Raw genomic sequence first — 15,206 nt, forward strand, 5'->3', positions numbered from 1 at the left:
CCCAATCAGTGCCGCCCACTCACAGTATCCCCAATCAGTGCCGCCCACTCATAGTATCGCCAATCACTGGCGCCCACTCATAGTATCACCAATCACTGGCGCCCACTCATAGTATCGCCAATCAGTGCCGCCTACTCATAGTATCGCCAATCAGTGCCGCCCACTCACAGTATCCCCAATCAGTGCCGCCCACTCATAGTATCGCCAATCACTGGCGCCCACTCAGTATCCCCAATCACTGGCGCCCACTCATAGTATCTCCAATCAGTGCCGCTCCCACTCATAGTATCCCCAATCACTGGCGCCCACTCATAGTATCCCCAATCACTGGCGCCCACTCAGTATCCCCAATCACTGGCGCCCACTCAGTATCCCCAATCACTGGCGCCCACTCATAGTATCTCCAATCAGTGCCGCTCCCACTCATAGTATCCCCAATCACTGGCGCCCACTCATAGTATCGCCAATCAGTGCCGCCCACTCATAGTATCTCCAATCAGTGCCGCCCACTCATAGTATCCCCAATCAGTGCCGCCCACTCATAGTATCGCCAATCAGTGCCGCCCACTCATAGTATCGCCAATCACTGGCGCCCACTCATAGTATCGCCAATCACTGGCGCCCACTCATAGTATCGCCAATCACTGGCGCCCACTCATAGTATCGCCAATCACTGGCGCCCACTCATAGTATCGCCAATCACTGGCGCCCACTCATAGTATCCCCAATCACTGCCGCCCACTCATGGTATCGCCAAACACTGCCGCCCACTCATAGTATCGCCAATCCCCGCCACCCACTCATAGAGCCTATAATCATCATCACCCACACAGAGTCCCCAATCCCCGCCACCCACTCATAGTGTCCCGGATCATGCCAGATCAGTTACAGTGTCCATAGTGACACTGCACTTGCTCTGGTGACAGTATGTATGAATAAATATAGTAGTGTCACCACTTTTGGGGGGGATGATTTTTTTTTTTTTTTTTACATTACCACTAATTACAGTGATGATCACTGTATCAGCAAACATTAACACCATTTGGCATCAATCCATAATGCCATTGTTTACTATTGTGATAGCTGTGACTGGCCATAGCCATCACATGGTACAGGGCTGCTGCGATTGGTCCTGTACCACGTTATCACTGTGACCAATCACAACGATCACAGTACTGCACACAGTAGCAAGCAGCTGTGTCATGAATGACAACCATGGTTTACTACTTTTCATGTAATCGCTCTAGGTGCCCCTGGATATTGGAAGGGCAATCTTATATCCTTCCTAATGGTGAACATTTTTCACCTCCACACCATGCCAACTGTGGAACTAGGGGGGTAGTGTACCGGATGGTCTGTGCCTGTAACGCTTTTTACGTTAGCAAGACCATCAGGGAACTACGACAACGCCTAGGGCAGTGATGGCGAACCTTGGCACCCCAGATGTTTTGGAACTACATTTCCCATGATGCTCGACTACACTGCAGAGTGCATGAGCATCATGGGAAATGTAGTTCCAAAACATCTGGGGTGCCAAGGTTCGCCATCACTGGCCTAGGGGATCACATATATAACTATACCAATGGAAAACTTACTACCATAGGACGACACATTGGTATATGCCACAAATTTAAACCTGAGAATGTGAAATTCATGGTCCTAGAAGTAATTCCACAAGACCCGAGAGGGGGTGATTGGGATCGCGAGATCCTTAGGCAAGAGACACTATGGATCGAGCGCCTCAATGCCCTCATCCCCCCTGGGTTGAATGAGGCCCACTCTTATAAACACTTTTTATAAAAAGTCTCGCATTCAATTATCCTTACTGCCCCCTGCTGCCCCTTTGCTAATCCCCTTACAAAATTCTGTACTTTATTAATGTTGCCCTGTCGTGGACAACAGATTTAGCGGGTGTTTCCTCTTTCCCCTTACCCTACATTAGGGGTTTACTGTACTATATTATATTAAGATTATTGGTTATTATATGCTTTAGTGGAACCCCATGTCTGTGTTGACCACTAAGGGTCTTCTCTACCTTGTTCCATCTGTCAACCATGGTGGTCCCTATTGTGTTAGAAATTCACTGTTTATCTTTTGTTAACATTATATATAATATGCATTGCACATCTTTTGACTCCCCCACATCTTGGATATCCCAGCAGGGAAGTTTTGAGGAGCTTACATGCTCCCCCCATGGGACGGACAGGTGATGTCCGAGGGTCCCCTGTTTCGTCCCACGTTTGGTGGGTAGCGTTCTCTGTGGTCTCTTTCTGCGCTGATTGAACATCATATGTCAGTGCGGAGTGTGTGCGATCGCAGTCCCGTTCGGGATGCGTGCGCACATTCAGCCATCAGCCCCGGTTATGCCGTGTCTGGCTTTGAAGACAGGCGAATAGGTACTCCTCATTCTGGAGTTACCGCTCCACCCAGTCTCCTCCCCCCGATGCGAGCTGACGTTGTCGGCTCTCTACTGGTGGTTCTATGCGCGCGCAGTTTTTTTCTGCGCACGCGCACTGTGGCCATGACGCGACGGTCAGGGAGCACAATAATGACGCCCCCTGACTTCCGGGTTAGGGGTTTATATGGCGCCCATTCGGCGCTATGACTTAGAGCGGCAACAGCTGGGACGAGGTCCTTACACAGATATAATAGGTATGTTTCATTATTATAATGATCTCCACTTTGGTTTATATATTCCTTGTGCTTGACCTTACTGATCTCTGCTGGTTCAGAACGGTAATGCACTATTACCAAATAGGTTGTATCTATTTTGCCAATATAGATTATAGCTTATCCGTATAATATGGATATATTCCATTTTTTTTGAATACCACTTTATGCCCGTTTTTTGGTCAATTCTCTCCTCTATAAACTCTATCCTAGACCCAGTTTGGATATTTTGAAACTTTTCTGATACCGTGTGTATACCTGGTCTTTGAGGATCTGTTGTGTCCTGGCTGAGAGTTATCTTTTGAAACCTGCAGGGTATGTAACCATCCATACAGACCGTTATTCATGCTATACAAGTCATCTGATCTATACCACACCGGTGTTCCTAATTGGACGGATACGTCAGGGTCTGGGCTAACCTTTATTCTTTCTTCCTCTTCTTTTCATTTCTTTCAACCACCTGACTTATATTTTTTTTCCTCTCTTTTCTCTCTTTCTTTGTTTTCCTTTTCTAAGTGTGGTTATCAAACTTGAAACTGATTTTAGATATTGGCATACTCTACTCCTAGCTAACCCCTGCCGCTTCTATTTGAAAAACCCCCCCCTTGTCCATCCCCAGGGGGGTGCCCACTGGTTAGAGCACCTCAGCAATTGCCGTCTCTGCTTTTTGGGATTATTTTTCTATGTGGGTGAGTCATCTGATTTTCTTACAATACTCCAGTGTCATTATTGTGCAGTTTATGTTTCCAATGTTTCATTAGTGACAATGTCATGCGTAATTTTTATATATGTTTATATTTGAACTGTTTCTAATAAAGCATTATTATACTTTGATAGATTTCATTGGGTGACGCCTCTTGAGAAAGTGGCTCTTATGTCACAAAACTAGTCGAGGAATACGTCCAAACCCTTTATCCATCGGCCCCTGACCTATCGGAGGGGCAACAAACATTATTGTAATCTATGAATTTCATGTATTCATCATGTAGTGTTGTTCATTATGTGGTCTTTTTGTGATTGTTTTTTTTCTAACTCTGTGTCACTAATTTCTTTAATAAATATTTGCATTTTAATAATTCTCAAAGCTGATTTTCTATATATTGGTACCGTAATAGTCCCCATTCCTTTTTTGCTCAAAAGGTACCCTCTGGAGTTACTATTATTTGAGCTTTTGTTTTCCTATGTAATCGCTATGATTGGTAATGGTACCAGGGCCAATCACAGTGGCCCGGTACCATAACCTGTAACCAGATATGTCCGGCGGAAGGGGATGGAAATGAAGGGCGCACCGGTGCGTCCACTTAGAATGGCGCTTGTCCCACCCAACCAATGCACAGATCCCGTTAAAGTCTACATCGGTTTTGTCCACAATACATATTTGTACACACAATCACAACCAATACTACAAATGAAAATGTAAAGTTTATTGACAAACATAAATTAAATCTGTACTATTTACATCACAATTTACATTCTATGAACATGGACTGCTATATGTTCTGGAGGGTCCAAATCTAACGCACACACACACACACACACACACACACACACACACACACACACACACACAACCACACCAAACTTCTCCATCCAGTCCTCTGGTGGCACTATAATTAGCCCAAAAAAAAAAAAAAAAGTGACCTCAATCTACCTCTGTAATATTTCTGGGCTCCTCTGTGTAATTGTCCATCTATAAAAAACAGACTTCGCTCATTGGATGAGAATCCCACCAGAGTCACACATGGGCATTCATTGGCACACAGGAGAATCTAGCTGTCCGATTTAGTACAATTCTAACGGTACTGAACTTCTCATGTGAGAAGTGATTGGGTGCTTTGCAACATGTCCGTTTATTTCCAGAGAAATGGTAATATGTGCGCAATACAATTTTGCCATTCTTGGAGGACAGATTGACCGAATTAAATAACTAAATAAATAAAAAAGCACTGAAGCCGTTTCTTGCAGCGCTGTACACAGAATCAACAGTGAAATAAGGGCGCTTCTACACTTTCACACATTGCTAATTATCACACAACGTGTGCCCCTTTCCTGGGTCTTCTAGAAAATCACGCTGGCCGTCCCTGAGAACCAGAAACTGGGAAATACTGATATATGCCATCCACAGCAGACCCCATCAGCTATAAACGTCTGAAATACTTTAGGCTCAGTCCACACTAGTACAGGCACGGCAACCCATACAATTTGAATGGGCTACTGTGCCTGCGTTTTCCGCAAAAGAAAAAACAAAAAAGGTGCATGCACCTTTTCAAAAACACAGCCAAAAAGACCATGCGATTTCACTGCGATTCCCACACCAGCTGCGTGGGGGGGGGGTTGGGGGTGGCATTCAGAACGAATGGCAGCCACGCACATTTTCTAAGAGCAGCGCAATTTGGCTGCGGGTGGTTGCGGGAGCAGGAACAGATGCGATTCCCGCACCTGCAACCAAGCCTGCACAGTGCAAACTGAGCCTTAGGCTGCATTCACACCTGAGCGTTTTCAGCTCGTAAAACGCTCATCTCAAACGTTCCAAAACACCCCAACAAGCAAAATCCCATTCATTTCAATGGCCCCTGTTCACACCTGAGCATTCTGTCACCTGAAGCAAAAACGCCTGAAGCTCAAAAAAGTACAGGAGCTTCTTTTTAGGCAGATTACAGGCGTTTTTTTCTGCTTTTTGCATTGGTAACCTTTTCACGCGAAAAAAATTGCGGTAAAATCGCGTGACTTTCTGCCTGAAAACGCTCTGGTGTGAATGCAGCCGTAGGGGGAGAAAACAAATTGGTAAGAAATCATTTAGCAGCTATGGCTTCTGCCTGGTATAGAAGCAGGGTTGGGCACAGATACACAGTATCAGCTGCTACAGGGGCCCCTGGGGCTGAGGAGTCCCAAACTACTATAAAACGTCCGCAATGAGATGGGCGTTGTGACCGCTACATGTCTCATACAGAAGACATACCAGCACTTTAGGAAAAAGGATGGTAAAGGATATGAGTTATGATATGCTCTAGAAGAGTCACAGGATGGATTTGGAGATTATTTTTGTCACTGAATTGAAGAAGAACTCCATTTAAACAAAAAATAAATTAAAAAAAACACAAATAAATAGCCAAAAAAGGGAAAAGAAAAAGCTTTAAAGTGGAGTTCCACCCAGAGTTTTTGTTTTTTATGTAATCCGTTCTTTTACACTATATTACATTAAATCCATGTCATTTGACATATTGCTGCTCAATTCCCGTTTTTTAAAATTACTGTTTATTTTTGCTCTGCAGAGCACTTCCATCTCTACTGTAGGCACATGTGAAGCCCACTAGCAGTCACATCCGGGATATGGTGATGCTGTATGTCCAGCATGCACCTCTTGATCTCTCGATGCTTCGACCCTGTGTCCCTTCAGAAAGCCACTACCCATCAGACTATGCAAGCAAAGTGACATTGCAGGGTGGCCATCTTGGTACACCCACACTCATTCGCAGTAAGCCTAGAGTTACAAGTCGGCAAACGGACATCTTTATACACCCACCGGAGTCTTGCGTCTCAGTTATTTTTAACAGTAAATGCAATTTATATAGTGAAATACAGTATATATAAGCTGAGTTTACTGTTAAAAATATCTGTTAAAAGCAAGACTCCGGTAGGTGTATAAAGATGTCCGCTTGCCAACTTCTAACTCTAGGCTTAATGCGGATGAGTGCACCAAGATGGCCACGACGTCACTTCAGTTGAATATTCTGATGGGTAGCGGCTTAGTTATCACCACCGATGCCTGTTGTCTCCTGGGATTGATGATACACATATCTCAGGAGACATTGCAAAGCCGGAAATTAAAGCGGAGCTCCACCCTAAAGTGGAGCTTCCGCTCATTGGAACCCTTCCCCCCTCCAGCGCCACAATTGACACCTTTCAGGCATAGATATCCGCAGAATTTACACCCCTTTCCGCAGGTCCCCCGCTGTCTGCTGGGAAACACACGGATCCCAGAGACAGCGGGGACCATCCTTATTGCGCAGTGCGACTCGCACATGCGCAGTAGGGAACCGGGAAATGAAGCCGCAAGGCTCCACTTCCTGATTCCCATAGCCAAGATGGCGGCAGCAGCACCCGAGAGACGATCGAGAGATCGGCTTCGGGTGCCGACATCGCGGGCGCGCTGGGCGGGGAAGTGCCCTTATTTTAAAAGTCAGCAGCTGCAGTATTTGTAGCTGCTGGCTTTAAAAAAAAAAAAAACGGCGGAACTCCAGCTTTAAGCGCGCATTAGAGGAGGAGGAAGTAGGAATATTTTGAAGAAATACAGCAGTAAGCGTAAAAAAAAATAATAAATGATATGCCAAAAACTGCAATGAAGGCACTCTTTACTGCTGGATGCTGAAAAGTTAAAAATGTGGGTGGAACTCCGCTTTAAGTTTACTTCTTGCCAAAAAATAATAAATGCACCAGCGATCACTGATACAATGCAGGTCTCCTGCAGATCTGCCAGTGTATCGGCTTCCTTGCACGTGTATGAATGAACTACCACGCCACTCCACAGCACCGTGGTAGCTCTCTGAGAACTACAAGCTGGCAACCACTAAGGCCGTTGGGACTTTTAGTTTTCAATTAACAACAGAGCACTGTGAATGAACCCAGCTGCGTTTTTTTTTTTTTTTTTAACAGCTAGCGGGGAGGAGACAATCCCCCTCTAGCTGTCAGATCGGGGGCCGGTGCTTTTATAAAATGTTACCCCCGGAATATGGGTGTAACATGTTATGAAATGTGAACTTATCCTTTAACTGCAATATCTACAGCTGCCCCATGTAGTAATTCCTTTCATCCACTAGATGTCATAGTTTAAGTTGAATTTCAGTCATTTTAAACCACTGCCTTTGAGCCCCGGCATGGGCTCAGGAGTACCACTGCACTGGACTGCGTTCACATGCCATATTGTGAGCGCCGGTCAGTTCAGCAATAAAGGCCTCCCATCCCATCGCCACCGATTGACCCGCAACATCATCAGACTGCCCAGGAAAGCCTTGGAAATAAAGGAGTATATGTATATACTAATATATATATATATATATATATATATATATACTTTTTTTTTTTTTAGGGGGAGGTAGGGGGAGGTTTGTGTTTAACAAGTTAGGGTTTAACTTTAACCTCAACAGACCCCTATAACCTCTAAAATCGTTATGAAAACTCTTCAATTGCCCTGATAGCACATTCAAATCATTTGCCCCAAAATAGCTGTGCCTGTGTAAAAACTATGGATGGGGCATCTTCCAGAGATTGGCATTAATACAGAAGTCGAGCAGAAGAAACAATGGGGGTGTATTCAGGAAGTCACATCAGCATATTTCAGGTAAGCGACTTCAGATTGGTGCTATGCTACACACGGCCATACTGAATACACAACCCCCCCCCCCCACCCCCCGCCGTCATCAGGGAAAGGTATAACCCAGACACAACTAGAGCCAGTTCATTTATAGTCAGACGTCTGCTGGTAGAGCGATCATGTAAACATGTTTTTTTGTAGGACGGTCTCAAGACGTCACCGTTCCTCTTCAGCCTCCAGGTAACACAGACACAGATGGTCCTTGCTCAGAAGAAGCAGCGAATCTTCTCCCAGAGGATGCCAAGACAGGGACAAGACACTGAAATTACCTGAAACCAGAAAAAACATAATATTTATTAAAAGGTAGTGGTTGGGATAAGAGGCCTTACTAACAACCAAACAAGTCCAATAGAACACCAGGCTGGTCAGTAAGCTTGGAATTTATCCTTGGCCTTGTTTATATCTATTTGCCCTCTAATTCTGCTTACTGTAATGGCCAGTCATAGGTGGGGGTAGTGGACCCCCTTTTTTTTTTTTTTTTTTTGCAACTATGCAGAGCAGACACAGCCTGCTGTTCTCTATGGGGCGGTTGGATGGAAACAGACCATCTGCCCGTTTCCATCCCACTTTCATCTGATCTGATCCGCCAGACGGATGGAGAATGGATCCCCATTCTTTTTTTGTTTGTTTTTTTTAGCAGACAGCATTGGATGCCGGCGGGTGTCAGTGGACATAGAGAGCATCAGATGGTCTGATCCAGTCCACCTGAAAAGCCGACAACCCAATCAGTCCCTCAGTGAGAAAGGGGCCACGAACCCCAGATGCGCATATGTGAACCTGCCCTAAATCTCCCCAGGTTCACATATGCATGTCCGGGGTTCGTGCCTGAGGTCTGGTGCACAACTGTTCATTGGCTCAGGTGTGATTTAGGCGCCTAAATTTGCACCTGAACCAGACCCAAACACGCACAGGGCCCTTTTTTAAATCTGGACTGCGGCCACCCCGCACATGTGTGAACCGGACCCATTGAGAGCTGGTCACAATTCACAAATAAAAGTGAACCCAGCCTGACTAAGTTTGGTGAACACAGAATCCGGTGCAGCCGTGCATAGTAACCAATCAGCTTCCAGGTTTTATTGTCAAAGCTTAAATTGAACAACCTGAAATTAGAAGCCAATTGGTTACTATGCACAGCTGCACCAAATTCTGTGTTCATCAGTTTTAATAAACACAGGGCTCAAGGGTGGGGGTCTGCTGAGTGACAGAATGTTTTTCACCTTAATGCATAGAATGCTCACTTTTTATAGGTTACTGTGGTTTATACAAAGACACCCCCCCCCCTCACTTTGTATAAACCACAGTAACCTATAAAAAGTGAGCATTCTATGCATTAAGGTGAAAAACATTCTGTCACTCAGCAGCGCCCCCCCCCCCCCCCCCCGTTATACTTGCTTGTACCCTATGTTTCCCACAACGAGAATGAGCACACCAGCTCCGGCCGGTGTCTCGTGTCCTGATTGGATAGATTGATAGCAGCGCAGCCATTGACTCCCGCTGCTGTCAATCAAATTCAATGACGCGGGTGTCGGGGTGGTGAGGCCGAGTCCTGCTTTCTGTGTCAATAGACACAGAAGCAGGACACGGGATCGTGCCCGCACGGGTGTCTATGAAGGAGAGCGCTTCTCTGATGAGGCACTTGAGAAGAGAAGAAGCCAGGAGCACCGCTGAGGGACCCCAGAAGAGGAGGATTGGGGTCACTTTGTGTAAAACCAAGAGGAGGTAAGTATGACACGTTTGTTTTTTGATTTTTTAAAACCCCTGAACCTTTGCAACCCCTTTAAAAGAAAAGTCCACTTTCAAGTGGCTTTGAAAAGTTGAAGTAGATTTAAACTCTACTGCCAAGTTCTTATACAAGCTTAATGCTGAACTGCAGAGAAAATACTAAACTGCCTTTGAATTGGAGTTGCCCCTGCACTGCAAGGGTTATATGTTCGTTCTGGTTTAAAAAGAACCATTTAAAAGCAATTTTATCCTCCATCTTATCCCTTTGCTCCTAACAGGCTCTTCCTACATGACCTGTCCCCCAAAAGCCAGTTCAACTTCAGCGCTCCTCCTGTTGGTCGCACTGTGATGCCGTTGTGTACCCGGGGCATCAGAAGGAAGAAAGGAGCACCGGAAAAGCGAAAAAGGTAGGGTAAATGAAACAGATTTTTTGGTACCCCACACAAAAGTGACTCTTGCAGTGTGTGTTTAGAATGGCAAGATTGGGGGGAAAGGGTCAACAGGATGCTGCAAGAGTAGTTTGGACTCTGCCCCAGCATTCAGCTTAAATAATATTTGTTTGTATGTCTTTTTAAACTGTTCCAGTTTCCAGCCATAACCTTAAAAAAACAAACAAAAAAAAAAAAAAACTGTACGACGATGGTGGACATTAGACTGTAAGCTCGCGTGGCACAGGAGACTGATGAGAACAGTTCAATGTTCTTGGTAAAGCACTAAATATACACATGTCAGATAAGAAAGGCAATACAAGGAGTCCTAAAAATACTACTCCGCTGTTTACCTTCTACAGGTACATGGACAGAGACACAGCCGCTGGGAGACCACAAATACACTCTGCTATTTCCAGTGCAGATCGCCAGCCGAGGCTGGACGGGGTCCCAGTGAAAAGAGCGCACAGCTGACGTCTGCTCCAGCACAACAGACAGCCTCATCTTCTGGATGTCCCAGATCCACACACAATACGGCATGTTGTCTGAAAGATGCAGCAAAAATGTAAAAAAATAAAAATAAAAAAATAGGCGATTACACATTATGAGATACACATACACACATATATATATATATATATATATATATATATATATATATATATATATATATATATATATATATATATATATACACATACATACACACACACACACACACACACACACACACACACCATATATAAAAAATATATGGCATATATATTAATATATGGATGGAAAGAATACAAATATATATATATATAAAAATAATCGCCACAAGGGGCTTTCAGGTACAAGCTGCCCACAGACAGGAATGGGTATAGGTGGCTGCACAGAATATTACAGTGCTAAGCTCAGTGCAGAGCAGTAAAAGAAAAACAAAAAAAGCCCTTCTCTCAAAAAAAGTTTGGGTTTTGCATATAGTTTAGGGCTCGGGCACACAAGTCTACTCCACCTTGCAGTATAAACTTGTTGGCATATCTTGGTGCCCGGCAGCCCCTGGTGCTATGTACAGCTACCCATGATTATAAACAGGTATAGGTGGCTAACAAATATCAGTAATACAGAAAATGATATGACTGATCCTAGCGCTCAGAATGGAAAAGAGGATTGCTGCACAAGAGCTGCTGTTATAATTCAACAAAATATCTAAAAAGTATGCAATGATACAATCCCCACCACAATTATAAACAGTGCCGTGGCATTAACAGCGCTACAATCTATCAGTAAATAAATATATGCAAAAAAAGATTTCATTGGTGATAATATTTTTTTGCATATATTTATTTACTGATAGATTGTGATAGATAACTGTGGTTGGGATTGTATCTTTGCATACTTTTTAGGCATAGGTGGCTGTATGCAGATGTGTCACTACTTGCATCAAATGGACGCATGCATCCTGGGTGCAGTCTATATGTATTCTGAGACTTACATCGGTGTGTATGCACCACTTTACACAAGCATGCATACAGCCACCTATACCTGTTTTGAACTATGGGTAGCTGTACATAGCACCAGGGGCTGCTGGGCACCAAGATATATGCAGCATGTTTATACTGCAAGGTGGAATAGACTTGTGTGCCTGAGCCCTAGACTGCATGTAAAGCCCCACCTTTTGTAAGAAGGGTTAGAACCCTAATTGTATTTTTTTTATTATTGCCATGTACAGAGCTAGCACTATAATTTACTGTGCAGAGGAACACACATCTGCTCCTCCACTGCCTCCTGCTGTCTCCCCCTGTAGAAATAGATTGATAAATCAATGTACCATTTTTGGTTGCCAAGTATCGATTGTCAGGACTGAACGCCAGCATTCCGATGCCCAATTCTGGATTTGCACGATCCGCGTCAGGTTTGATGGTGCGCAAGGACACAGGCAGCACAGCCAGCTCATCTGGAGGGAAAAGGAGAAGAAAAAAATAAAAATAATAATAAAAATAAAAATAATAATAATAATATTCAGAATTTTGCGCCCCCCCCCCCCCCCAAAAAAAATTTTGAGCACCAGCTGCCACTGTAACTTGCAGGGCCAGCCCCCATCCAGTGGGGCTATGTCGTGGCCGACCTAGTGCATAGCTGCATTCTGAATTTTTTTTTTAAAAAAGAAGGCCGCTTTAAAAAAAGAAAAAAAAAAAAAAAGAAAAATGTTTTAAGTGCACTGTGTTCGGGCGCCGGACACAGTGCACTATGGTAAGCGCCATGTCAATGTAATCACGAGATTGCGGCACATTCCAAAGTGCATTCGATAGGGGAGAGTGGCTGCGTTCCATAGGGGAGAGTGGCTGCGTTCCATAGGGGAGAGTGGCGGCAATTGATGGCACAGTGGCTGCGTTCCATAGGGTACAGTGAGGCTGCAATTGATGGTACAGTGAGGCTGCAATTGATGGTGTTTTTTTTTTTCAGAATTTTGCACCCCCCCAAAAACTTTGAGCACTAGCTGCCACTGTAACTTGCAGGGTCAGTCCCCATCCAGTGGGGCTATGTCGCGGCCGACCTAGTGCATAGCTGCAGGAGTTGAGAACCACTGCTGAAATTAGTTCATTGAGCTTCCTGTCAAGAGTTCAACTGTCTGCCTATATTGGAGGTATGGGCATACAGCTACACAGACAGTCTGTAGGAGTCTGAGATTACACCCACGATCTGATCGCAAGTACAATGCTTTACAAAAAATAAAAATAAATAATAAAAAATAAAATAATTTAACCTGCAAAAAAAAATGCTTTTATTATTTGTTTTGTAAAGGTGAACTTATTTCTTTAAACCAAAAAAAAAAAAGCATAACTTGGGGCTGGCTACAAATCTATAGAGCTATGTTCCATGCCCATCATTAGCCAAAGCAAAGAACAAAATCATAAAAAAATAAACAATAAAAAACAGGAAAATCCATTTGTGAAACAGACAAAAATCAAATGGGAATTTTGGACAAGACAGTCACATGACCACTCACATTTACTGTGGACGGCAAAGAGGCTGCTTGGCGCCCCCCGATGGGGAGGAAAGGTAAGCTGACTTGGAACTGCAGTCTGGCATTTGTCCACCTCCTGATAAACAACCTGCAACAGAAGCACAGATCAGACAAGAACAGAGGAATGCAACGATCCCCATCATCTCTACAGATATGTCCAGATTCACATTCAAAATGTGAAAATTGGTGACTTTTTTTTTTTTTTTTTTAATTACGGTTTTTAATGCGTAAATGAAATGCTGGTGTGTTAGGACTGATGTTGACGGGCGTTCTTTTCTAAACGCTGTATTTCCTCTTCGAACTCAAAAGGCAAAAAGGCACGCAAATAGCAAACGCAGCATGATACAATAAAAAGACTTTCTTTGGCCTGTTTTGCCTGCAGTTAAAATGCACCTCAATAGGACATACAGCATCCAAAATAACAGCACAACACAGAGCAGGTCAGATGTAACCTATGAATTGTCTTGAGTACTGCACTATTCACCGCTTCACCCTATAGAAGTTTTAGGCCTCATGCACATTGGACGTTTTTTGACTGTAGACTTTTTTTCTACAGTCATTAAACTCTCCATCATGTTATCCTATGTGTCCATGCACACATAGGGTGTTAACAGCAGTGGGTTTTTTTTTTTTTTACTGTTCAAAAAACACCAAAACTAGTGGGTTCTGAGAGATGTTTTTCAGCTGTAAAAAAGCTCCAATGCTGATAAACGCTGATAAATGCTCAAAAACGTCGCTCACCAGCATTTAAAGTGGGTGTATAGTCAAATTTTTAACTTTTACCTACAGGTATGCCTATAATAATGCCTATAATAAGGCTTACCTGTAGGTAAAAAAAAAAAATATCCTAAACCTGTACGGTTTAAGGGGTTGTAAAGTTAATTTTTAAAAAAATTCTTTTTTTTTTTTTTTTAAATAACAAACATGTTATACTTACCTCCACTGTGCAGCTCGTTTTGCACAGAGTGGCTCCGAACCTGTTCTTCTGGGGTCCCTCGGCAGCTGTCTCGGCTTCCCCCAGCAAGTACTTCTCATGTTCATGCAAGCTCCCTCGCATGGCGAGAAGCACTTGCGGGCGCGCTCCCGTGATACAGCCAGTGGCTATAGCCACTCAGTGAATCACTCGGCCCCGCCCCCCAGCGCGCCGCATCATCGGATGCGATTGACAGCAGTGCAAGCCAATGGCTGCGCTGCTTTCAATCCATCCACTCTAGCCAATCAGCAGACAGGCTGAGCAGCGAAGAGGATGTCAGGGGTGAGCGTGGGACTTTCGAGGGGTCAGGTAAGTAAAAACGGGAGGGGGGGGGGGGCTGGGGGCACCGGCACCGTCAGAATGTTTTTTCACCTTAATGCATAGAATGCATTAAGGTGAAAAGATATTTACCTTTACAACCCCTTTTAGGAGATATTCCCCTTGCAATGAGCCGCTGACTGCGCACAGGGGATTCTCGACTGAAAGACCAACATGTCAACTACCTCGGCGTTGATCGTGTGAGATACCGATGCCTCTGTCTAAGGTAAGTATTTCATAATGAGATAGTATATGGTGCATACTAGCTCATTATGCCTTTTGCTTTACAGGGGTATAAAAAAACAAAACAAAAATAAATAAATTAAAAAAATGTCAGCGGGTTTACTACCGCTTTAACGTTTTTGATCCAATGAAAAAAAAAAAAAAAAGCGCTAACGTGGAAATACACTATTGCAAAAAGTTGAAATAAATTTTAAAAAGTTGAAAAACTCACTGCGAAGCTACTGCCGTTTTTATAACGTTATTATAACATCCAGTGTGCATGAGGCCTTAATGCTAAATGGCAGCACCTGTGCACCAGATCACGTATATACACGATCTAACACTTCCGGATAGGGGGCGCACGCACAGCAGAAGCCGATCGCCGATTAGCGGACCTCCAGCTGTTGCAAAACTACAAGTCCCAGCATGCCTCTGCCTCTTGGTGTCATGCTTGTGGCTGTCAAAGTCTTGCAATGCCTCATGGGAATTGTA

General features: G+C 44.1%; 1 protein-coding gene and 1 long non-coding RNA gene across 3 annotated transcripts in view; one reads left to right on the forward strand and one right to left on the reverse strand.

The window, feature by feature from the left end:
• Positions 1–2,513: 2,513 nt before the first annotated feature.
• LOC143934538 (uncharacterized) lies at positions 2,514–3,746 on the forward strand. The gene is made up of 3 exons (XR_013263287.1): positions 2,514–2,652; positions 2,884–3,359; positions 3,508–3,746. It is a non-coding gene; the product is annotated as an uncharacterized LOC143934538 (long non-coding RNA).
• Positions 3,747–4,073: 327 nt separating this feature from the next.
• The window catches only part of WRAP73 (WD repeat containing, antisense to TP73), a 76,214-nt gene continuing 65,081 nt past the window's right edge, over positions 4,074–15,206 (reverse strand). For both annotated transcript variants that reach the window (XM_077458239.1, XM_077458237.1), the window contains 4 exons: positions 13,184–13,289; positions 12,005–12,130; positions 10,545–10,736; positions 4,074–8,310 (listed from right to left, as the gene is read on the reverse strand). In XM_077458239.1, the coding sequence (XP_077314365.1) occupies positions 8,198–8,310; positions 10,545–10,736; positions 12,005–12,130; positions 13,184–13,289 (537 nt within the window). In that variant the 3' untranslated portion in view covers positions 4,074–8,197. The remainder of the gene's footprint in view (positions 8,311–10,544; positions 10,737–12,004; positions 12,131–13,183; positions 13,290–15,206) is intronic.

The sequence above is a fragment of the Lithobates pipiens genome, unplaced genomic scaffold (assembly GCF_037356315.1).
Source record: "Lithobates pipiens isolate NorthernLeopardFrog02 unplaced genomic scaffold, aLitPip1_a1.2 Scaffold_27, whole genome shotgun sequence".
NCBI lineage: Eukaryota > Metazoa > Chordata > Amphibia > Anura > Ranidae > Lithobates > Lithobates pipiens.